The sequence below is a fragment of the Castanea sativa genome, chromosome 9 (assembly GCF_040712315.1).
Source record: "Castanea sativa cultivar Marrone di Chiusa Pesio chromosome 9, ASM4071231v1".
NCBI classification, from domain to species: Eukaryota; Viridiplantae; Streptophyta; class Magnoliopsida; order Fagales; family Fagaceae; genus Castanea; species Castanea sativa.
In genome coordinates, this window is record NC_134021.1 from 45,937,936 (window position 1) to 45,964,317 (window position 26,382).

The window sequence follows — 26,382 nt, forward strand, 5'->3', positions numbered from 1 at the left end:
TAAACAAAAACTTTCGAACGTCATCTGTCATTTATTTGCTATTATTATAAGTCCAGAAATCAAGCTTTAAAGAATAATTCATATCTGGCCAATTACCATACTGCAGTGAATTTATTTGTAGCCCAAATTTATTCATTTTTAAATGTTTCTATTGTTTCTAAAGTTAAAAATATAATCTGTGCCATTTCTTCAAAAGAAAAACCATATAAGATGATTTTGGTGCAATGCAGGACACAAGTTTTCATTGTTGAGAACAACTGAGACCTGCACCGTGCTCCACCAATGGACTTCCTGGACCAATTTTGCGTTGTTTTGCAGAATTAGGCGTTGTTTCACCACTTTGGAGATTTGAGATGATTCTTCGCCAACTTTGTTGGAGCTTCACTATCTACAACTTGGAATGATCGGAAACTCCTCTGAATGAACCATAAAGAGATTGTGATCTTCTGAAAGAGAATATATCATCAATTTTCATAGAGTAGGGTTGCACCGGTTCACTTTTCTCTGCGGTATACTCCGAATTATGTAGGTTTCCATACACTCCTATACTTAATGTCTTCCTCTGAGGCGCACCAACTTTTATACATTCATTGAAAAAATCTATCAATTCTTGTTGTGTTAGCTGCCTTAAGGCTGCCACCTGTTTCAACATCATCCACAAAGATCAACTACTTGATTCTGTAAATCTTATATGAAGAATAAATTGTCAACTCATTTATGACGTTTTGCCTCTCCAAATTCAAAAATTTCCAAGAAATTCTTTATACTATATTATTATTATTATTATTATTATTACTACTATTACTCTGATACTAGGGTAGGACTACTTGGAGCCTCGACAAAAGAGGATCAGATAGAAGATGTTCATACCTCAGATTCTCTCCTATCAAACTTGAGGGTCCCATCAGAAATTTCTCCCCAGTAAAATCTACATTCTTCTCTTAAATTCTTGTGCTTTTCAAGCTTCATATCAATTAATGCATTCACATTGCTCTGCATGACAAGCAATTCAGCAGTCAATTCACCGTGAAACCAAATCAAACCAGAATTTATATGTATACATATATATATATAATAATAATTATTATTATTATTATTTAATTTCTTTTTTGCTAAGTTAAAAACCAGAATGATGTTAAGGCCATCCCAATCATCAAGCCTCTAAAAATTCTTTCCTTTTGGTTCACATAAAAACATCAAGATTTGAACCCAATTCCATCTATGATGTTCCGCCCAAAAAAAAATTACAATAATTAAACAATAATTTATCTAATTTACACCAAAAAAGGACCAAAAAAAAAAGCAATAACTAAGCCTTAACCCCAGATTTTGGGTTCAATTATGGATTTGCAACAAATTAATCTGGGTCAACAACTTGTTTTTATCTCTACTATTATATCCTTCCAGAGTCTTGCTTTCTGTCATCTCTTTCATTAACAATCCTTTTAATGTGATTGCTAATGTCCTAATATAGCCATACCGAGGCACACAGCCATAATGCTCATCTGTCCAGCATCCTAATCTGATGATCATTTGGAACACAGATTTTATAAAATTGCCAAACCACCTAGCACTGAGGAAGTTCTGGCTGTCTTTTTACTTGGGGTATAAGATATTGTGATCTACCAAATGGACACAAACAATTCATTTGACAACCTTTTAGTAAAAAATGTTCTCAAATGTTACATTATTGGCTTGACTGGCCAATAAGTGGCTATTATAAATAATTACTCAAAATATATTTTAAAATCCACTTAAAGTCAAAAGTCCATTCTCGCGATTAGAAACCCTCCATTTTCATGTTGAAAATAATTGATATGCCTTGACAAACATGAAAAGAAACTCTTGAACTCTATGAGAATGTAAATTGTACTTTTCTAATTACTCTACTCTGAATCTAAATTATGTGTGCACAAATTGTCATCCTAAAGATGATGCATGAGTCATTTCCATTATGAGGAGATTAAAGGTTGTCATCCACAGAAATGCTGTTACATATCTACCACCTATATCTCGAGTAAAGAAACATCACCTTAACATGGTGAACAGGTCATGATAAAGCCCACATACAGACAAAAATTAGATGTATTAAATACTAGTTCTCACCTTAAATTCTTCGTTGGTCGTCATGATAAAGCCCACATACAGACAAAAATTAGATGTATTAAATACTAGTTCTCACCTTAAATTCTTCGTTGGTCATCTCATAAAGTTTACTCTCAAACATCTTGAGAAATGCCTCAACTCTCAAATCAATATTTCCAGGACCCTGTTCATGTTAAGAGAAAGTATATGAGGATTAGGCAAAGGGTCAACATTGAAGAAAGAAAGGGCCACACTATATACCTTCACCGTGGATTGGATGATAAACTGTACTCCACGAATACCAGAATCATTCCTACATTGAGTAAAAATTAGATATTGAAGAGAAGGGCAGATATCCATGCAGCTGTGATAATGAGGGGGAACATGTTTTACAAACCTCTGCATGAGCACAGTTATGTACCCAAGTTGCTCAACTGATCTAAGCTGGTGGAAAGCTGGTTGCTTCGCAATAAGTGCAAAAAGCTGAAGCTTCACATTCAGCACAAAATCATCACGATGAACCTAGACATTGTTTCAACAGGATTGCATAAAAGAACAGTATCAGAGCCACCACTGTGATATTACATCCAGGTCTCAAGGATATAAATTTTTATAATGATGCACTAAATAGAAGTGTGCATTACATGTTCCATTCTTAAAACAATAACATACCAGAGGTGTTGGTGCTACACACATGCTTCCCATCCCACCTTTCTATGCTATAAATCAGTTTGTCTTTCACTTTCTCTTAAATGTGATTAGCTTAAAGGATTGTATGGATTAGTAACAGCTAAGTGCGTACCATTAAAGTTTTCCATAGGAGTCATTAAGTCAAAATATAAAAAACTTAAAATTTTCGCAGAGAAAATGGCAGCTTAAAATATTTTGCCAATTTCAGACAGAACCTTGTTGAGGATATTTTACCATGCTGCAGTAAAGCAGGAGAGAATAAAATGATATAGAAAAGTTAATTGCTGACTTCCCCTAGGAACCATTAAGTTTGTGACAAACTCAGAGAGTAAATATTAAAATAATAAATCACTCCAGCCTTAAACTGAACCACACCATCTTTTATAAGCATGTACCTGAATATAGTGAACAAGGGCAGAATTCTCGTCATTTGGATTAAGGCCTTCTGCAGGGTAGAAGTAACTCATGCCCCTTTCAAGTTTAACAATTCTATTTGTCACATGTTGGGACGGGAATAAAGCTTGGCATAAAGGGTCTGGACCACTAAAGAAAACGTCTTCAATACACTGAATCATCGACTCTGCTTCACTGGTTTCAATGTTTCCTGGGGGGGGGGGGGGGGGGGTAAGAATAGTAACGAAATGAATTAAAATCAAGACAAGGATGTTTGTTCATAATTGTAAAACCCAGAAAAAAAAATTTTAATTAGGTACTTCAATAAATTCACTTTGGGGTTAATAAAAGATTATATTATTATTATTGCTGTTGTTGTTTCTTTAGGGGTTTCTAGAAAAACTAAGATAATAATCCCTTGTTAGTTACTAAACTCATCAAAGTTAACGTATGCTATAGAGAGTTCTATAGAGGAGTCTCAAAATTCACAAAGGAGAGGAAATTGTGGTGGAACATTAAAGCCAAGATATATCAAAGCATCCAAGAACCCTAAGGTAAGAAATTCTAATAAGGACTCTAATCTCTTCACATTTCCATAATCTAGGGTTTTGGAAATTGATTTTTCAAGATTTTGAGGATTTAAGCACATTGATTACATAAAACCTCATACGTCGATTTTGGATTTTAGGTTTAGATCATTGACTTTAGGATGTTAACAACTTAATTTTTTAAGGGAATTAGTAAGCAAATTAAGCCTAAACATGATCTTAACATTGAATTTTCAAATATATATATATATATATATAAACATATATATGTGTGTGTGTGTACTGCATATCGAATTCTACTAGAAAAATTTGAGTGGGAACTTGATTTGGTTCGTAAAAAGGAATTAAAAAATAAAAAATAAAATTCTGGAAAGAAAAAATCTGGGAAATTGGATAAAGATACAGAAGCTAAGGGTTCCTTGCTGGCCACATGGTTGCAGTAGAGTGAGGCTCACTCCTTCACCCAATTAGGCCTGAAAAAAGCCCATTATGGCCCACTTGCCTAGAATAGACTAGTGTACTTGCCAAGAACCTTGTAGCTCAATTGGTACTTTTTGGTGTTTCTAATGAAGATGTCTAGAATTTAAATCCCCCCTCTCCCAATTATTGAATTACAAATAATAAATAAATAGAGAGAGAGAGAGAGAGTAGTGGACCCCACATTGGGCCAAAATTCATCCTAAAACATGTGATTTCTAAATTATTATAAAGTTTAGAAGGCTGTTTTACATAGGTTCTCTCAAAATGTTTAGGTCAAATTTTAAGGTAGTCTTTCTACAGTTCCAGAAGCAAATATATTTTTGGTACTTTTTCAATTGAGGTGCTTTTAAGGGAAAAATTCAAAACACCTCAATTGAACGATAAAATTTGTATCATTTCAAACTCAATTGAGCAATATAGTTCCTTTTGAAATGATAAAATTTTGTATTAAAATGGTTTTAGCTAGCACATTTTTACATCCTTCAAATTTGGAACAAGCATGTGAAGTTAAGTGAGAAGAACCGAAAGTTTGAATGAAATAGAAATATAAGAAGGTTTTTTTTGTTAAATGAGATGTTATCATATATGATTTTGGATATGGCTACAATGAAAATTGATTTGTTTTGGGAAAATGAACAATTACAGTCTAACTATGCTTTGGACCCTACAAATGGGAATGAATGTTGGTATAGTAGTTACTTCGGGGGCCTATCACAAGGATATAGCATGACCAGTTGACCAGTCATAACTATTTATTATATGTAATGTTTTAAAACGTTTGTGCTATTTAAAAAGTTAGGTGAATTTTTTATATTATTCAATTATTGTTAATTGCTTTCAACTGTGTGATTAGTAGTTCTAAATGAACTTAATTATTGATTACAAACCTAAGAACTTTATTTACTGTGAATATGATGTTTTTATTACTGTATTTGATCCAGATAGTTAAGGCTAGTGGTAAATTAATGATTTGTTGAACTCGCCCTTTTCTTTCTCTTTTATAGATCTTGAAGAAGAGCAATCATATTGGACTAGTGTTGTGGGTGGTGTGTGATAGGATCTTAGGCTAGTATCAATAAGTGCTATGTGTCACATTTAAATAACTTTTAAAATTTGTATTTGTGGAACTTCTACTGGTTGTAAGGAGTCTTCAAAACAGCTTCTATTTATTTCCTTAGCAAATAAGATTATTTGAGATGAAACAGTTATTGTAATTTTATTGGATTTGAATAATTTCTAGAACCATGTTTTGGAGGAGAATTATAGCATTTGATCAAGGGCTCTAGCTCAGTTGATAGAGCACCTCGTTTACAGGCACACCAATAGGGCCTTGCACACCGAAAGGTGAAGTTCTTTCATGCCGCGGCTGCTGTCACATGCCTAACTCATACGTTTGGGATCATAATGTGACAATAATAAAGGATGGATGTTATTAAATAAAATTTGCATAAAAAATTAAGAGACTTATAAGAACCTGCTATATAACACTCAAGGAAGGCTCTTGAGAGCATCATTGGAACGAATTTTGCAAGATCTTCAGCTTCAAGATGAGGAAGAACGCCAAGTTCTTCCATCCAAGGCCACGCGTGGTCTTGTAGTATTAAGGAGCAATAGTACATAGCCTGCTGATAGGGTTGTTGGAACTTGTAATTTTGATACTCCTTTGTTACCGTTTCCTGATAAAGAACATGCGGATATTATGTAATATGCTTTTGTCAAATACACTGCTTGAGATTTTTTATGGAACCCATAAGTTATAGGCTCTATGGATGAACCCTTCTCTTTTTAATAAGATAAACTAAAAGGGAAATGGTTTAAGCCCAAATGCACAGGATGTCTACAAAAGACCATACCTTAAAGAATATAGCAATTACATGATAAAGAATAAAAAGAGAAAAAAAAATCAAGAAATTTAAATTTAAACAGAAAAAAAGGGCCATCAAGTGGAGAAAAAGGCCTCCCAGGGAACATGGCATCATGGAAACATCAATGAGCCCATAAAATATATCTAGGCATAAGGAGTTGATTAGAAAAATTGAAAACGCATGAGATATCAATGGGACTGTGTCGTGTATTATTACTCAGATTATTATGAACACCCCCCCCCCCTCCTCTCCCCACAAAAGCCTGCCAAAAAAATGTAAATAAAGTTTGACCACCTTCTTGTGTATGATTATGTTCATAACTTTAACATGGCCTCCCATATCCTTCCACTTCTGGCTAACATCTTAGTGCAAATTAGCTAAATGAGAATAATTGGAAACCAAAAGGGGTGTGATTAGAGAGAGATGTGGGCGAGTGAGTATACGCAGTCATGTGCATCTTGTATGACTAACATCCAGTTTAAGAAGTTGACAAAGTATTTGATTAGACAATTTACATCATAAGGGCTGTGATAAGAATAAATGGAAACCTAGGTGTCAAATAAAACTTCATTATACCATAGAGGATATTGTGCATTTCATTCTAATAATTTTCAAGATCTGGCCTGATGTACTATGACCCTAGAACTATGAAGCACGGGTGTGTTTCCAGATTCGGGTGCGGATGTAGGACTCAGCAATTTTTGAAAAAGTAGGGTGCGGGTGAGGCAGGGTGCGGCGATTAAAAAATTATTAAAAATATTTTTATTTATATTTTATATATATTGCTAAGCATAAATTATAAAATTATGTTTTGAAAATACAATTTTATGATTTTACAATTATAATTGAAATTATATTTTTTAAAATACAATTTCACAAAATATATGCAAAATTATGTGTAACTAATTATTTGCAACAATAATTAATCTATATTAAAATCCCAATTATAGTGCACAACTTCAGTTTCATTGGTGCACAACTAAAAAAAGCCATAGTGTTTCTACAGTTCTTCCCCACACACCACATCAATAAATGCCAGACCCACTCTCCTCAAAAGTCAAAACGCACACCTCCACTCCACACAGTGACATCACTCTCCTCTCCTCTTTCCAAAAAAAAAAAAATCTTCCACACTCTCCTCTCCACATCAGAAGAGATTTTATCCATCCTCGTCCTCAACTGTCTTACATCGGCGGTGAGACTAAGATTCTCATTCTCGCCGTCGATCTCAACTCCTTCATTTCCAAACTCTCCGCTCTCTGTATAGGCGGCGCCGATTCCGACTTGTCGTTCAAGTACCAGCTCCCCGGCGAAGACCTCGATGCTTTGATTTCGGCTGATTCGGCGCGAGTCTACACCGCGTCGGCGCGATTCGGAAAAAAAAAAAAAAAAAAGGACGCGGCACCGACACACAGGCAGCCGCGTCCCTTGCGTGTCGCTGCGTCTGGCCACGGGTGCGGCGGCTATTTTTCCGTGTCCGTGCAACACCCATGGAAAGCTTCCTTTCATGAATGAAGCTCTTGACAAAAGAAACTAATCGTTAATCTTTGCCCGTATCAAGCTTGGTTAGTTTGAGACCTCTTTCCAAGTTCGTTCGGTTGGAGGAGTGAAAAAGTAGGAAGATAGAAGAAATTTAGTTTTCTCCCATTTGTGTTTGGTTGGGAGGATAGAAAACTTATTTGTTCAGTTGAGAAGAAAAATGAGAGGACGAAAGATGAAGTTGGTATAAATTTACAACTATGTCCCCCATTAAATTTTAAAAAAAATAGTAACACATTTTTTTATTAAAAAAATTGTGTATGGACACTTCAAAATTTATTTAAAAAAATAGCACAAGCCAAAGGAAGATGAACACACAAAAAAAAACAAACAAACAAAGAAGTAGAAAAAAAGAATAAAGGAACCAAAAAAAAAAAAAACTGGCAAGAATGACGCTTAGAAGAAGAAACAAAAAAAAAAAAGGAAAAAAAAATAAGAAAGAAAGAAAGAACCTGGCAAGAAGAATGCCCATGTGCAAGTGCACATGGGCATTTTGGTCAGCTCAAAGATTGAGCTTTTCTCCCCATTTTGGGGAGAAAACAGCCCCCCACTTTTTTTCCCTCCCCCCTCCCAACCAAACAACCACTAAAAATGCTCTCTCTCCACTTTTCTCTCCTCAATTTTCCATCCTCCCTAAAATCCCTCCAAACAAACATAACCTAAAGAAGGAACCATGAACAATAATATTCACAAGACATTGGTCTCTCTAATTAAAAGGAATCCTAATATCTTTGAACTTGGGCAATGAACAACTCAAGTTAGTGCTTTTATATAATAGAACAAAAAGTTCACATTAAACAAAAAGAAGCAACAAGTTTCTCTTTTATGCATATTGGATACCCAACACAAGATCATGGAAGAATCTTCTCTGGATGAGCAGGGGGACGATTCTGGAGAACTTTTTTTTTTATAAGTAACGAAGAATTGTATTAGAAAAGGAAAAACCCAAGCACAGCGGTGGTGTACCAAGAGAGAAGTACAATCAAGTCAAAATACATTGATCAAACAAAAATAAAAGAGGAAAACAAGGCGGAGTTTGTTGCCAAGTGTTTTTGCAATAAAGATTGCATCGATATAGTTCTGTTTTCAAAAGTTTGCCATCAGAACTTTGAGATAACCTACGAAGCATGGACATGGACATGATACAACACAAGACATGGCTACACAAAAATTATTGAAATATTAGGACATGACATTGTGGGGATACCAAAATTAAATAGATATTAATTTTAGGACACAACACTGGGGATATCAAAATTAATTAATATATATTTTTAAACATATCTAAAATCAAAGGAATATTGTTTTTTTAAATAACAAATGTTTTTCTCCGAACTCAACAAGGACACGCATGCAGAAGTGACCCTGTCATTGGACATGGACACACCAGGGTTTTTGAAGTGTCCTACTTGTGTTTAGAGAAAAAAAATTTTAAGGAATTCACATTATCAGCTGTACAGTATTGTCAAAATCTAAAGCAGGAAAAACGAAGATAAAGAAATAGAGACTAAAACTAGTTCAATAGACAAACATCAATCTACAGAAACAAATCCAAATGATTGATTCTTAAGCTGATCCATTGGAAAAATTACTTCTATGTTTCGACTGGAAGGGTAATGGGCTCTCTATGCATATGTGACTATGTGACTATGTGCATGGAATTATTGAGGAATGTAAGGAAAGAAAAGGAATCCATGGACCAGGCCTCATTGTCACTGTAAAACCATGTGACCAATGAAGAGTGCAACATAACTAAGCCACATCCAATGGGAAAACAGAACAAGTAGATCACGTCAAAGGCTAGAATACTGTATTCAATAATCGTGCCACACATCTGGCACGTGATTTACTTGTATGCTCAGAGCACTTGCAGAAGCAAAATCAGCAAAATTTGCAGGCGGCAAACAGTTGAGATCTTTTAGGAAGAATGGGAATTACCTTTATCACAGAAAACCTATCAGGTTTTACTTTGAATGTTGCAATTTTTTCCACTACACTTTCCAGTAAAATCCTCAGTTTGTGATTGTAACCAACCAGAGTCACCTAAAGAAGTAAACCATACGGTTAAAACAAATAGCATCATGCTTCCACAGATTTTTTTAGAGAGAGAGAAGTGGAAGGGAAAGATAAAGAAGAGTAATTACAACTGTGATGGTCATAATAATTTTCAGTTTAAAAAATTTTATTCCAATCATGAACATAATGCAAAATGTTAAAATTGAAATAATACAAAATGTGGAAACTACTTTTAAGTCTTATGAATCCAATTCCCTTTGAATTTTCTCAATCAAAATACTTCTATTTACCAACCGGTCCAGCCCAAATCGCTTATATTATTAATGAATGCACACCAAGTGGGTCAAACCCACTACCTCACCCAACAACCAATTATTATAGGAGAGAGTGTCAAATGAGCTATAGTTCATTAGCATTGAAGTGATTTATCAATGAAAAGCATTTACAGAATCAGATTATCCAAACAACTCAAAAAGCTTAATAGTTTTGGACTGTGGGAATGGTTAATAGATATTAGATATTCTCTTTAAAGGCCTAGAAGAGCACATTTTAGAAGCTCTATGACCTAAACCAGTTGATATCACCTTATATCAACCCATTTTAGACCCTCTTTCCAGATTATGAGTCACTCCAGTTAGTCCACAAACATAATGATTCCAGTTCCTTTACTGTATTAAAACTAAATTTTGTCTGAAATAGAGCACTCAGAAACTTCTGTGAAAGTTTCCTTGCTAAAATTCCGAACTTTCATTTGATGATCTGCCACGTACTCCAATCATATTATCAAACTTTAACTTAAACATATATGTATTAATCAAATCAACAATCTACTATTTTTCTAGATATGCAATCATCATATGGACAACGCTTTTCAAGCTTCCTTAGATCCCTATGAGATAAGTGCATTCCAAAATATTTAAAGTTGAGTATCAATTTGGAGTATAAGAATTTGAAACCTAAAAAAATTAGAAATTTTGAAGTTACAATTGTTGGAATTTACACCCTGAGGTAAGGTCAATGCAAGGAGAATCTGGGAGAACATAAAGTATTTGTGTATGAAAATCCAACACATAAATAGAAAATCAACCTATAGGAAATTGACAAAGTTTTGTGAAGATACCTGGAAACCACAATCTGTGTGGCTTATGCCATAATATAGACCAGCAACCTGAGCATAGTATGCTGGAATAAACAACTAAAAATAAGCTCTTCTCCAAAAAAAAAGCCCTCAAAATATAGCATTGAATCTTCTATTTACAGGATATAGTATTAAAATAAAGTTGTACTTCCCTCTTTCTGATAAAAACTACTCAGGGAAAAAAATAAAAAATAAAATAAGAATCCCCGTTTGATTTAAGTAAATCTTATGAGCTTCAGCTTCTTACCATATTCATTCAAGCAATCCATTAACAACCGTGTGAAAATATCAGTTAGAACTTCTGCTTCAGGAGAGTTGCCAGCATGGGGACAATTAAAATCTATCTTAACATATGCCTTAGGCGTAGAAAACATTGTATCAGGCTTGTACCATAATCTGGAATATGATGACTTTCTTAAGAGAACTGGAAATTTGACCTGTTTCAAAGTCAATAAAAAAATTAACAGGAAAAATAAAAGAGAAGAGACAAGGTCACATGAAATTAAATTTTAATATTTATCATACGTTCTCTTGAGCGCTCTTAAGTGACAAGTCAGTGGGAATGAACACATTGGGAGCTGGTAGATGCAAATTTTCATTAGGAGCGCAAAGCATCCATTCCTGTAATTAAATATATATAATTTAAAAGAGCAGTCAATATTTACTTTCATCACAATTTGAGTTTCTAAAGGACATGACAAAATCAATTGAACAAGCAAGATAACTCATTTAAGTCCAACTCGTCTACAAACCTGAATCATGGAGCTCGTAATTTTCTCAATGGAATATGCAGTTCCATACCATGGCTCAACCTTGTCGGTATGACCTTCAAATTTCTTTGATTCCCAAAAGATTCTGTAGAAACAGCTCATTAGGAGAACTACTATGACTCAACCATAATGGAACATGCAAAATGCAAAGGACTATATTGTATAATGAGAAACAACCAAATCCCCAAGTATTAATATCCAGAATAGAAAGGACTGAATACTATAATCATATGAGAAATTGTAATTAACATTGATAAAGTTTGAACTATATGCAAAAATTCTTATGGCTGCATCCATTCCATTTTAGCTGAAGATAAAGCAAACTTAAGAAGATCACAAAAACATGGCTACACCTTTCATCCCCATTTCCGAATGCAACCATCAAATTTTAAATTTAGAATTTTGGCAAAACTGCTGAAGGGTACACATCATTTCCATTGAATTGAATCTGCATTCTTAATATGAGCATGAGCATGAGTGCACAATTATAAGACTAGTGCCATTCTGGCAAAGAAGTGATGTGAAATTCCTATATAAAATTATGTGGCAGCCACTCAGCATGGTCAGGGCGCCAAAGAAAAGGGGAAGGCTGTCTATTACAAATGGCCTACTAATGATACAGATTTGTACAGTATTTCCTAATTATAATAAGGAATCCAACTATTGGTTTGAATGTATTCTGGTTATACACATATTCCCGGTAGTTTTGAGTATCTTTTTAATAAATAAAGGCTTTCTTACTTTATCAAAAATAAATAAATAATGCATATTAGAAGAGAGAAAGCATAAATTCTAATCAATTAAAGATAGGACCCTAGATCAGGGTCGGTCACATGTATTCTTCTACTCCATTCTATTCTGTGCGAGGTCATAGTCTCTATCACTTCCTTAATTGACATGTTCTTTTTAACTACCTCTACTAATGTTATTTTCAAAAAATTAGTGTTAAAAGAACCAAAAACAAAGGAGCCTACAAAGGAAGGAAATACTATAGTTTATTTTTTATATAAGTGCAAAGGAAGGAAATACTATAGTGGAATGTACAAATGTCCCATACTTCAGATTGATGAGAGAAAAGCAGATAATTTAGTCTTATTCAATGTTGCAAGTCAACTTGTATTTTTAATGGGTCAATGGAATTTTATTTTAGGTGTTATTAGTTTTTTGTTTAGTTACACCACATGAATTTGTTCACCATGGTGAACATGATGTACTTTGTTCAATAAAAAATTTATTACCTATCAAAAAAAAAAAAGATAAGATACCAGTGAGGCAAGGTTTTATTAGTTAATTAAATCAATTAATATTTTATTTTAAATCCTAGAGTCGAGGGTATTTTTGTAATTCAATAAGTTGGCTTTCCTAAGTCAAATAGATTTAGGTTTAGTTTTAGTAGTCTATATAAGGGTGCTCTTGTTCACCTATGGAGACAAGTTTATGATAAATAAAATTTCAATTAGAAAATTTTCTAATGATCTAATATCGACCCCACCCTCGGTGCTGACTCTCATGTTTTCTACCCATTTTGTATTGATTTGTACGCTAGGTTTTTTTTTTTGTTCTTTTTCATATTGCATCAACTTGTCAGGGATCATCCTAGCGGTTGGAGGCTTGGGATTAGTTGTAGACCTAGACATCCTAGGTTCAATCCCCACAAGGAGTTCCCTTGTATTACCTAATACACGGTTTTGGTGGGTGGGGTTGTGTATCTTCCCAAGGGTGGGTCCAAAGGGTCCTAGGTTGGTGAGGCTCCATGTCATTAAAAAGTTTATTTAAAAAAATATGATGCTTCAATTTTGGTTTGTCCTGCATCACAAATATGCTACTATAATATATGCAGCTTCTCTGAGCAGTAATAAACAACTCACCGGATTTTGTCAATAGATAGCTGCTCTAGTACCATTTGGATACTGCCTTGACTAAACATAGAAGGCAAGGATGAGCCCACCAGCCAATCTTTTGGGGGATATATCTGCAAAACAATTTCAAATAATCAATTAAAGGGGGGCAAAATTATTAATGTGCCATTCCCATGCAATCAAGATTATTGTAACAGAAATAGCAATTATAAGCTCCAACTTCCTTATTACAAGCTACAATGCTCTCCCTGCCCAACAAATAGACAGAAAAAGGAGCAAACAAGTTTATAAATGTCAATCAGGAATAGAATATAATTTATTTATTTTTTAAATTCCCTAGTTCTAGATCAATTAATATGAACCCGTTATAAGAACTGTGAATGCACTCTTCCAAGCTTCAGGTATGTGAGTTAAGCAAGGATCATTCCACTTTATTTACCCAAGAAGAAATACAATGTTCTGTTTTGGCTGGACCCTTCAACCAGCCGAAGCTTAGTTGACAAAACATGACCTAGGTACAGTTTTTGATAATAGGCCTAGGATGCACGGACACGGGTACAGGTACAATACGACAACATAAGCAATTTAAAAAAAATTATAACATGATATGGCAAATAGGACAATCCTCCCAAATATTAGCACAATGTTTATAGATGAACTTTAACAAACAAATTATAAAGACCACTAAAAGATGATAACATATATAAAGCAAAGCAAAAGAAGTATACAAATAACAAAAATTGCCTACATTACCTGCATATTTGATGCAACATTGACCGCATAATCAATAGGACGAATCTTGTCCTGATAATGGAATTTTGTCTCGCAAACAGCTGAGAGCTTCATTAACATATTGACTTAGTTCTATGAAAAACCATAAAGACAAACACAAGATTTCATATACACATGCATACATAAAAACATACTAACTATATGCACATAATACCTCATCAAATATCCATTTGCAAATTCCGGACTGCTTTAAGAGGTCAATATATTTGAATAGCAATCCAATAATATCTTGCATGTGCTCTGCAGTTTAACAGTAATCGATCAAATATATGATTATATGATCCAGATTATTAGCAGCTCACCACAGTATAAAATGTAGTATGTACAAAAAGTTATGTACCTGTGTCATAATAAAATAAGTCATGCTTATTGAAAAATCCAATAAAAGCTATAGGGGAAAAGAAGAGAGAGAGGGGTGGGGGGGGAGCAGAACAACTAACCATGACCAGCATCAGTAAGATCAATTACTACTTTGAAGAATGAAAACTCCAAAGTCCATTCTGCTTCACCTGCAGACAAACCCGTTGCCCATCCTGGAAATTTTTTTTTTTTTTGGGAAGGGGTGGGGGGAATGGAGGAACTGAATTAGACGGCCTTCAAAGATTATGAGCTTAACATGGACCACAAACTGATAAACAAGCATAAACATAACCTAGAAACTATAATTTGTACACAGTTAACTCAAGCAAGATCATCCAGAGCAATTATGTTAAATGCACCTCATCACTCCCATAAGGTAGGCAGGACAGTCAAAATATTAACATTCATCAATCCCATGCATAAATATACTCCTTCTTTAGGCACTACGCTTTAAATCTTAGAATCTGAATTTGTAGTTCCTAACTTCATTTGATTTCCTTCAAGACTGACACATCCCAGAAAAAATTGCGCCTTAAAATTCCATAAACAACCTTCTTCTAAAACAATCTTGTCCCTTGTCCACTTTGAACATGTTTGCAGCATCTTGAGTGACATATTCAGCAAACAGGGACTACTCTTAGGTTTTGCTTCAAATGATCAAACTAAATTTTACTTTTCCTAGTTTACTACTTTATGAAATTAAAAATAAAATAAAAATTAAGCTATATATTTCCGCAGAGAATCTGTTCTTAGTTGCCCATCACTTAGCTCAGCATTTTTAGTTCATTGGAGGTCAGTAGGCCAATGGTCTACAGAATGATAAGTCCCCCTCCCATCACTAAAGGTCCATCTTTAAAAAAGTGTGATTTACTCAAAGGTCTCCGGTATGATGCCATTAGGCTTTACAAGAAAACTTGTCTTCACCAGTCAAGTCATGAAATGACCGATCAAATGGTGCTGGATCTTGATATGCTCCAGATCCATATGTGACTATAAGCAGGTAAGTCCCTGGCATCATAAGATGCGCCTTAACAAATTCCAGAGGAGAATCAGTCCTTCATTGTTGGCACCCAGATGGTGTGCTGTATATTAAATATGGTCATAGGGTTCTTGACCCTGTTCTTATCGCAAATGAATGCTTGGACAATAAATTGAAGATTGGTATTCCGGGTGTGATTGTTAAATTGGATATTGAGAAGGCTTATGATCATGTGAATTGGAGTGCCTTATTTTACCGTAAGGAGAGGATGGGTTTTGGGGAGAAGTGGGGGAGATAGATGAAGGTGTGTATTTCTACTGTTCATTTTTCAGTGCTTATTAATGGGTCTCCAGCTAGTTTCTTGGGTAACTCTCGTGGTCTTTGCCAAGGGGATCCCCTATCTCCACTCCTATTCTTGTTGGTAATGGAGGTGTTGAGTAGGTTGTTGAAAAAGACAGAAGATGGAGGTTTTCTCAGTGGATTCCAAGCAAGTCTCAATGCACGTGGAGATTTGCATATCTCTCACCTTTTGTTTGCTGATGATACTATTCTTTTTTGTGACGCATCTAGGGAACAATTATTACATATTCGTATGGTTCTAATTATCTTTGAAGCTATCACAGGCTTGAAAGTAAATGTTGGTAAGAGTGAAATTGTGCCGGTTGGTGAGGTTGAGAATTTGGATGCCTTAGCTTGTATTTTATGTTGTAAGGTTGGCTGTTTTCTCATGTCTTATTTGGGTATGCCCTTGGGGGCTCATTATAAGGATTCTTCGATTTGGAACCCTATCATTAAAAGGATAGAAAAAAAGCTCGAAAGTTGGAAGCGGTTATATTTGTCAAAAGGGAGTAGACTTATTTTATTGAAGAGTACTTTATCAAGCCTTCCCATTTATTATTTATCTTTGTTTACTATTCCACAACATGTGGCGGACAAATTAGAGAGGATTCAGAGGAATTTCCTTTGGGGGACATCTACTAATGTCTTTAAATTTTCGCTTGTTGCTTGGAAGAAGGTTGTGTGGCCAGTGGAGGCAGGTGGCTTGGGGATCCGGAAGATTGGGCTATTCAACCAAGCTTTGCTTGGGAAGTTGGCTCTGGCGATTTGGGAATGAGGTTACACGTTTATGGAGGCAGGTTATAGCTTCCAAATATGGAAGGCCAGTGGGGAATGGTGTACTAGAGTTGTTAGAGGGACACATGGATGTGGTATGTGGAAGAACATTACAAAGGGGGCTAAGAGCTTCTTTGGTCATGTGTTGTATGCGGTGGGTGAGGGTTTTCGTATTAGATTTTGGCATGACCCTTGGAGTAGCCCTACTGCTTTGAAAGATTTATATCCAGTACTGTTTGTTGTTGCTATGGATAAGGAAGCTAGGATTTCTGATATGGTTGATTTTGCACCTAATGGGGGTGGTAGAAGCTGGAACTTACTTTTCCGTCATGAATTTCAAGATAGGGAGACGGCAATTTTTTATGATTTCTTTGCACATATCTCATCCAAGTTACCTAGGGGGGTGATGATACCATGATATGGCAATTGAATCGTAGTGGTGTTTTTTATCTGAGCTCTTTCTATATTTTATTGCTAGAAGCTCCGTCGGTGTCTTTTCCTTGGAAGAGCATTTGGTGTGTTAAGGTACCAAAAAGGGTGGCTTTTTTCTTATGGACAACTGGTACGGGTGGTATTCTTACAATAGACAACCTTGTTAAGAAGAATTTACCTCTTGTTAATTGGTGTTGCCTATGTCGATGTGAAGAGGAAACTGTGGATCATTTATAGCTCCATTGTAAGTATGCTCATACCTTGTGAAGTCCTTCATTTGTTTAAAGTTCAGTGAGTGATGCCGAAGACTATTGTTTCTCTTCTCTCTACATGGTGGAATTGGTTGGGGATTCATTCTTCAAATATTTGAAATATGGTACTAGCGTGTCTTATGTGGTTAACCTGGAAGAAGCGCAATGCCCGAACTTTTGAGGAAATTAAGAGACCTGTAGATTGTGTGAAGTCTTTGCTACTTAGGACTTTGTTTGAATGGTCTCGTATTTGGGGGTTTACACATTGTCTCTCTTTGTTTGACATCCTTAATTCTGTTAGTTTTTCCAATTGATTGGTTTGTATTCATTTCTGTGCAATGAGTTTACTATAGTAAATTCATTGTACTTTTATTATCAATAAAGATTGTTATTACCTATTAAAAAAAATTATATATATATGGTCATAGGGTTGTTTATGTGCTGCAAGTAGACCGGATGCAAAGCTTTATAGAATGTTGAGAGATGGCAATTATTAGTGAAGGTCACAGTAAGTACAAAGCTGAAACATGTTACTAATCCTCATTTTTTAATAAATAAAATAGACACAACATCTCAACGCTAAAAAGAAGTGGCTCAATGTGTAGCAATAGAAATAATTATTATATGGGAAAGTTCTAACTACATCAAAATGTCAACTTTTTAGAATATACAAATGAAATCTGCTAGAAATTGATAGTATGAAAAATGGATATGCAAAACCCACCCAATGTCTTCAAGACGTAAAACAAAGATCCTTCTCCTTCATGGCCAATAAGATGACCAAGATATCTGCATGGCCCTTCCTTGTAATGTCTAATCTCCGGAGTAACTGGCCATACAATTCTCAATTTATGACCTTGTTTTATTGGGACAGTTCTGACAAGTATCTGAAACAAAAACACAGCAAAAAACAATCCATACAGAACGTAAAAACTTTACTGCATATGTTCAAAAAAGTTCCTCTAGAAGTTCAATACATGCAACTTTAGGTTAGCATGTAGAAAATTTATCACTTGTATGCATACCTGTAAATGTTCTGATGTGCAAGGCTGACCAGGACAATGGAAACAACTTCGGTCAGTGTTTCGAATGTCCTGGAACTTGTCCTCCACCATGTTTTGAATTTTATCAAGCTTTTCTGTACCCATCACAAAGGGATTCTAATTGTTGATGATTAAAGAAACTACAGCATCCTCAAGCACAGAAGTACTATAGGAAAAGTTAGTTACCTTTTGCATATATAACCAGGTGCATGAGGTTGGCAGAATAATTTTCTTCATAAAATTTAATAAGCTCATGCCTGGTATCCAATCCTTTTGCTTTTGGTCTAACCTCCAAAGTATCCCAGTTCCCTGCACACATGAAAGATATATATATATGTAGAACTTTTATTGATATAAAAAAAAATAGACCACATACACAGGATGTGTGTACATGAAAGATATTTAGCAACCATAAGAGATGATATATATGGTGAACTACAACATAAGGGTAAACATCAGTGTTTCTTATAGAATAATCAGTATTAAATTAATAATTTATATTTCTTTTCATTTTTTGCTCAAGAACCAGAAGTAAAAATGAAAATAATGGACAGCTTCTTTCTTCACACTTATTTCGGTCCAGTGGTCCTTCAATTTCAATAAAAATTTTGTAACTTTTCACCAAAATGAAAAATGACTTCACATATCAGAAAAAATTATACATGCCTACACAATATATGAATTAAACTATGAAATTAAATTACAACTTCGAATTAAAACACAAATCTTCCAAGAAAATAATAATTAAACTACTGACCTGTGCTGAAATTATGATATGGATGGCCCTCCATAGTTAAATGTTTCTGAAGCTGTACATAAGCAACAAATTTCACATGGAGAATGCAATTAGAAGCGTATTTTTCACATGAACACTACCAGTACCACTATAGAAACTAATCAACATGGTTTGATTCACATGAAAATGCGATAATAAAATGAACAAAAATACATAATTTGTAATGGTGGCCATTAAATTTTCCTCTATGCAACTTAAGCACTAGTTTATCTTGCTCAAAAGCTGAAATAAAAGACAACTCTAGCAAGAAGTTACTGCCATTTCCTTAGTCATTCTAACTAGCATAGGAACACCAAGTCTTTAATGGTCCAATTGGTTGGGTGGAAATAAGGGAGGATAGAAAATGGATGAAGGAAAACGGAAGTTTTCTAATGTTTGGTTTGGTGGAAATGGGATGGAAAATGGAGTGGGAGGAGTTTTCCATCTAGGCCCACCAAAATCCATCCTCCCAACTGAGCACCCATAATTTTGGTAACTCCCAAGAATTTTAAATTCTCAACTTAAACTCTTGCCAACTGAACACAACCTAAGAGACACTAGAGGAATGATTATCTATGACCCAAATAATTAGGGAATTCATCTTTATTTGATTAAGTTAAGATGTTAATCAAGACAAGGAATTAGAAACTTCCGTAACAAAGGAGGCTCAAAGTGCAGCCTAGTGCCTTAAAAGGGGAAATCATATCCATTGGAGACTACACACCTTAGCAGAGACATCAGAAAATTATACGAAATACCAGATTCCTCAACCCTTCATGACTCTTTCCACATAAGGTTACTTGATGAAACAAAATTTATCAGAAATGCTAATTGTGAGATCCCACTATTGCTCAATACTAAAAACCATGAAAACATGCTTATTGTGAGATCTCACTAGAGCCCAAAACATGAAAACCATTCAAACATTGATCTTATAATAACCTTCCCATTTTTATTTGAGATTGCTACTTATAGGGAGGCATCTGTGGCTGATATGCAGCTTACCAGGGATCAGCTCCTAGCTTTATTTGCAGGGACCTTGTTTGATTAGTCTTGTGCATGGAGTTTTACTTCTAAGGAATCCATTCCACTGTTTTTAGATTCCCTATCTTCCTGTACATAATTTTCTTTTTCTTTTTTTCTGTTGTTTCTACATATTTTTTTCTGGCTATTTCATTTTTCTAAGGAGGTATTCTTCTCTTAATACAAGTTTTCTAACCTATCAAAATAAAAAATAAAGATAATTTAAACTGAGTACTTGATGTTTCCACACAATCAAATGTAGGTGGACTCTGCTGCTCCTCCCCAAAATAGGCACAATGGGCTAGACTCCAAACAAGGGAGTATTGTTTACCAAACCAGTTTCTCCAACCAAAAGTAGCTCTAAAACACTGTTGGAGATAACCTAATTTTCCAGATGCAACACTGTTGAGCCTGTAAAAGCCTCATTATAAAAAATAAACATTACATATACCATCGCTATTCAACCTCCACCTCATGGAATCAGGAGCCTCATTACTTGGAATATTAGAATATACATATCTAACATAGAGCCTATCAACTCCAACTCCCAATTAAAAACATCACAAATGAACATGATACTCAATGAGCACGTCCTCCCCTTATTTTGAGTCTCCAAGTAGGAGCTAAATGAGGAATATTTCCCAACTACAATGGCATACAACTCAAGATCATGCCATAACCCTAAACCCTAAACTCACACCATAGATCATGCCATAACCTGATGTTATTAACATCCCCTACAGCATACTATACATACCTCACAAATTTATCCCAATCCACTAATACTCTTCCATAAACTACATCCATGGCTGCCCCTTACATCCTAGGAAGCACGTGTGCGGATTCAGGTTCGGGTGTGGGTGCAGTGCGGTGCGGCAACTCAGTAATTTTTTAAAAAGTATGGTGCAAGTGCGGCGGGATACGTTTATTAATAAATTATTATATATATTTATTTATATTTTCTATATATTGCTAAGCATATTTTTTCATATAATGGTAAACATATACCAATTTAAGAGCAATAATAGATAAGGAACTTTTGAGATCAATTTAAAATTTATAGTTGATATTTAGGGGGGTAAATTTTGCAAAATAATATTATTAATTAATGATAAGTAATTATTTAAATTGATACAATTACCAAGTGGTTTGGCTAATATTAAGCTAAATGATATAAATGGTTGAATTTAATATAGTGTTAAAAAAAATCATAATAAAGATATTCAAATTTGGGGGTTTTACAATAAATAAACAAATGTATTGGGATATTTATAAACAAGGAAGCTTCCAAGAAGCTCCATTGCCAAGTCCCACCACTACCAACGTGCATTGCTTTATTAATAGCACATTCCAAGGCTTTATTTGAAAGTCAACAGTAATTTGTCATCAAACTTTTCCTTTTTGAAAGTTCCAGAGGAGAGGGTTTCGATGGTAGCAGCCAGCCGTTGAGCTTCATCCACCACATCTCCACACCATCTTCTTCTTTTCTTTTCTTTTTCTTCTTTCCTCACAAATCATTTGGTAGCAGATTTTTATTCTTCTCCTTCCCTTTTTTTCCTCACAAATATTTTGGTAGCAGATCTTTCTTCTTCCTCTTCTTATTCGGACAGGATCGGACCGAATTGGGGCTGTTTCAGCCCGAATCGGAAATAAAAAAAATAAAAAATAAAAAAGATTCACCTCGGACGCGCGTGCCGCCACGTCGACAGCCACACGGCAGTCTGTGCATGTCAGATGCAGGTGCGGCACACCTAAAGCCGCACCCGTGCTTCCTAGCTTACATCCTATGTAGACCATTGATCCCAATCCTCCCCATACTTTCAAGCCAACAACTAGCCTCCAGAAACAAGTACCTTTAACTCCATGTCGCCATAGCCATTTACCCAACATGGCTTGATTAGAAGTATCCAATATACGCAGCCCCATACTCTGATTTTCAATTGGAGCACAAACTATATTCCGATCCACAAGAAAAAATTTGAACTCATCACTCACACCACACCCACAATTTTTTTTTTTTGCAATCTCCAATCTTTAGTCACAAATGTCAAGATAGTAAACAACGAGAGATAAGTAGGTAGATTGGATAGCAAGCTCTTTAAGAACGTCAAACACTCTAAGAAGACACCCTTCAAGACTCAAATACTAATAGCTAAAATATTGTTTTCGTCTATAAAGTTAGCATGGATTTCAGTTTTCGTCCCTAAAATATTGAAGACCAATCCCAAATTCTTGCTATGGAGAATCATATCAAGAGGAGTATTGTGCTGGCAAATTGGTGTGTGATCAGTGTGATGTGTAGAAGTAATGAAGAAAATCTGGATCATTTGTTATTGTATTGCCCAATAGCTATGGATTAACGGAATTTTAGATTTTGAATTTTTTGAAGTGATGAGTGAAGTAGTGATGCCTAAGACAACCATCGGTTTATCCCAATGTTGGAGGCGAAGTTCAAAGTTTTTTAGTACTGGAGTGTTGAGTCATGAATGTCACCCCTTATCGTTTAATGTGGCATGCATAGAGGGAGAGGAATAGGAGGGTGTTTGAAAATCAAGCTTTATCTATGGAGAGTGTCAAGTCACAATGTATGCCTAGACTGAAGGTATTGATGATGGGCCAACTTAGCAATTCAAAGTTCAATAGGGACACCCTTATAAAAGGCTTCCTATCACCATTGATGAAACAGGGAATGACTAGTAAGTTGGGTTGATCCAACTAACAAAGTGTGGCCCGCTGGGTTAAGAAATTCAAGTTGGGAGCTGTAAAGGGGGCTGACCCAAAAGGGGAAAAGAAAATAAAAAAACCTCATGATGAAATTGGAAAACACTACAAGGCCAAATTCAAAAGTGGCTTATAAATATCTGACCATACAGGCCGTATGGTGTATATCTAACCAATGAATTACATTAACAATGCTAGCACCATAGATATGAGAGTAGTTTCTACACTCATTTCAAAGATCTACTTTTCCTAAAAAACTATCTACAGCCTTGAATTTCACTCATGTAGCATTTAAGAATTAAGATTGATATATCCAGCATCTTGAAGTTATAGATATGCTTAGCAAAGGCAATAACCAGTACCTGGTTCATTCTCCATGCATCAGACAACAAGTTTTTCTGATTCTCTGCATGAGAGGGGGAGAGAGAGATGATCAACAATAAATCAACAAAGAGGGAACTAACGGTGTTAGAGCCAGGAAAGAAGAACAAACCAGAATCAACAGCTTTGATTTCCCTTGTGGTAGCATCAGCTGACATCAAAGGTTTAATGAAGAACTGAGCAAATCTGAACAACAACCAAAAAGAAGACATTGTAGGGTTACATTTTCAGGGAACAGACAGCAGAAAGCAGAAAAAGGAAGAACAGAATCTACCTGTCCAAAGCCTCTTCAAAACCATCAGTATTAACATCAAAATAAAAGTTTGTGTGCTCTGAAGATGTAAAAGCATTTGTGCAGCCTCCATGCTACGAATCAAGAAGATAAAAAAAAGCATAGAAATTTGGGTGTTAATTATGCTAGGATGGAAGGGTATACTATTTGAATCTTGTTAATTCTATTGCTTTTAACATAAATGAAAAGAAAAGTACCTCAGTAATGTACTTGGAGTAACTATCTTCCAAAGGATATTTCTCACTAGCAAAAAACAGCATATGCTCTGCATACAAACAATTAAAATATCTATCTCTAAGAAATTCAAAAATGAAACCCATGGAAAAATTAAAAAAAAAATAAAGAGAGAAAGAGAAAAACCAAGAAAATGGGCGAGTCCTTCGAGGCCTGGGGGGTCGCTGAAGGAGCCAACACTGACACTCATGGAAGCAGCACACTGAAACAAAGAAAGAAAAACCCTAAGATTGAGATTGAGATTAAGAAAAAGAAAATAGTGAATTGTGAAATTGAAAGAGAGGAATAAAGGGGGGGTTGCCTTATCGGTATCGGGATCGGCGATGAGAAGGACCTGGAGGGAGTTGCGGAGGACGATCCTCCTATACTCCCTGGTGTCCGTTCGTGGCTTCACTATCTCCACTTCTTCCTTCCCAACCGCCATCTTTGATGATCAGAGTCGCAACTTCGCTCGCCCTGCCCTCAAAGACTCAAAAGACTTAAGAGGAGACCGAGACCGAGAGCGAGAGGCTTTGGTTTTGAATACAGGGGCAAAATAGCATTTGACGAATGAATAACTAACGGGGTCCTCTACTTTTGGAGTTTGCTACCACCTAATCCTATCACTATCACTCTTCAATGTAATTTGATTTGTTAGCCATTAGAATCAGAAGGGCATATTTATACGACACTTTTTGAGTTTGACGCTTTATTTCCAATATCCTTTTTCTTTTCTTTATTTATGAAAGGTCATACAATTTATTATTTTAGCTACATATGTAACTCTTTTTTTTATAATCGAACTAGATTAAGGACCTTCTTAACAACAACAACAAACAAACAGTATTAAGAATTCTGGATTATTCTAATTTTTAATAAATGAAATTTTTCAGATTATTCATTTAAAATTATTTGGAATACAAATTGAGTTCAAATTTATTACCAAATTAAATTACATATTCAAGTATAGTTTATTTTTCTTGTTTAGAAAACAACTTGTTCACAAGTTAACTTGATAGGTTTTTTCTTTCCAAAATATCCCACTCCCACACTCAGTTGTAAACTTGGAAACTTTGGCAGCAGCATGTAGAGGACTTGAATTCACCCTAGAGCTAGGCTTCAACAAAGCAATTCTTGAGGGAGATTCGATGATCGTCATGGCTGCATTGAGGGATCTTTCTCCTTCACCGGCTTCATATGGTTTGTTAGTTTGGAATGCCCAATTGATGGCACGTTTATTTACTTGTATTTCTTTCCAACATGTTGGTAAAGTAGGGAATAATATTGCTCACAACTTAGCTAGATATGCACATCATGTCACTAATTTTTCAGTTTGGATAGAGAATGTTCCTATCCAAATCTTTGCGGCTTATCAGGCGGATTTGCCTATTACTTAATAAAAAACTTCAAGTTCTTCCTTCTCAAAAAAAAAAAAAAAAAACTAGCACTAAAAATATCTTATCTGTTTATAAATCTATGATAATAATGATAACTAAATTATCATTAATATTATGTTATTTGAATTAATTAAATAATAGTATATTAATTTTTTGGCTAAAATGTAAAACTAACTCTCTAACTTTGCGTTCGTTCATTTCAGTCCTCTAAGTTTTAGATTTATTCAATTAAGTCTTTTCCGTTAACTTTTATTAAAAAATTTTGAAAAAAAAAATCTGGAAAATATTTTTCAATTATTAATTGAATTTTTTTAATTTAAATAATTTGAAGAAAAATTTATAAAATTGAAAATTAACCACAACATATAACAAGAGTTGATGGAAAAACCTTAATTTAATAAACTTGAAAGTTAGAGGACTAAAATGAAATCTGAAAAAACTTAGAGGAACAGTTTTGCATTTTACCCTAATTTTTTTATGAACTTATAAAATTTAAGATTTAAAAACCTTGTATTGTTAAAAATTGTATATAACTTTAGTAAAAATTGAATTATTTATATCATTACTAAATTATAAATAATAATGTATGTTATGAACTTATTTACAAGCTTATATAACTATATTCCAAGTTTATTCAAGTATGTTTAAATTATTTATACATAGGATATTACAAAAGGCAAGATCAACACATACCATATTATATATATATATATATATATTAATCAAGTCTCAAGCTCAAAGGCTTATTTACAAGCACATTATTATATTTGAAACTCGGCTTGTTTAATTATTGAGCCTAAACTTTGGATTGAACTTGTCTCATTCATTAAATAAATCTACCAAAGCAAGTTTTTTTCTCAAGCCAAGCTCAAACTGTTCATAAACAGCTCAATTCTTTTACAACCCTTTCGCTTGAGCCATCACTAACACCACTTCTATTTCATCAATTAAAGAAAGTCATGTCAATAATTGTGGAAAAAACATTATATTCCTAAACATGTTGTTTCAATAATTGGTGTGCTCTTGTAAATTTTAGGGAAAATTACATTTTATTACCTAAACTATACCCCTAATTACACTTTGCACCATAAACTTTTCAAATGCATGTTTTGCACCATAAACTATGATCATTGTTACACTTTGTATCTTAACATCAAGTTTGGTGTTAACTTAGAAGGACAAATATGGCACCACATGAAAAAAAATTTAATTACTCATCTTCTCAAT

At 34.7% G+C, this 26,382-nt stretch overlaps 1 protein-coding gene across 1 annotated transcript; it reads right to left on the reverse strand.

Moving 5' to 3' along the window:
- LOC142610236 (insulin-degrading enzyme-like 1, peroxisomal) lies at positions 1 to 24,411 on the reverse strand. The gene is made up of 26 exons (XM_075781997.1): positions 24,081 to 24,411; positions 23,906 to 23,981; positions 23,743 to 23,810; positions 23,528 to 23,619; positions 23,366 to 23,439; positions 23,235 to 23,278; positions 19,111 to 19,162; positions 18,540 to 18,662; positions 18,336 to 18,448; positions 18,035 to 18,197; positions 14,616 to 14,708; positions 14,330 to 14,415; positions 14,137 to 14,223; positions 13,393 to 13,496; positions 11,507 to 11,609; positions 11,280 to 11,375; positions 11,002 to 11,191; positions 10,737 to 10,798; positions 9,539 to 9,643; positions 5,671 to 5,872; positions 3,171 to 3,379; positions 2,483 to 2,607; positions 2,347 to 2,398; positions 2,183 to 2,269; positions 871 to 993; positions 1 to 640 (listed from the first exon to the last, which is right to left on the reverse strand). The coding sequence occupies exons 1-26, from the start codon at positions 24,201 to 24,203 to the stop codon at positions 389 to 391; spliced, it is 2,904 nt and encodes a 967-aa protein (XP_075638112.1). The 5' UTR covers positions 24,204 to 24,411; the 3' UTR covers positions 1 to 388.
- Between the last annotated feature and the right edge of the window lie 1,971 nt (positions 24,412 to 26,382).

What these genes read in the sequence shown, in the direction of transcription:
- LOC142610236 (XM_075781997.1), bottom strand. Translation starts at nt 24,203, where the DNA reads ATGGCGGTTGGGAAGGAAGAAGTGGAGATAGTGAAGCCACGAACGGAC. An exon ending in ATGCATGGAGAATGAACCAG is followed by an intron (nt 19,163 to 23,234) that starts GTACTGGTTATT and finishes GCTTATGTACAG; the next exon opens with CTTCAGAAACATTTAACTAT. An exon ending in ATATCATAATTTCAGCACAG is followed by an intron (nt 18,663 to 19,110) that starts GTCAGTAGTTTA and finishes TCATGTGTGCAG; the next exon opens with GGAACTGGGATACTTTGGAG.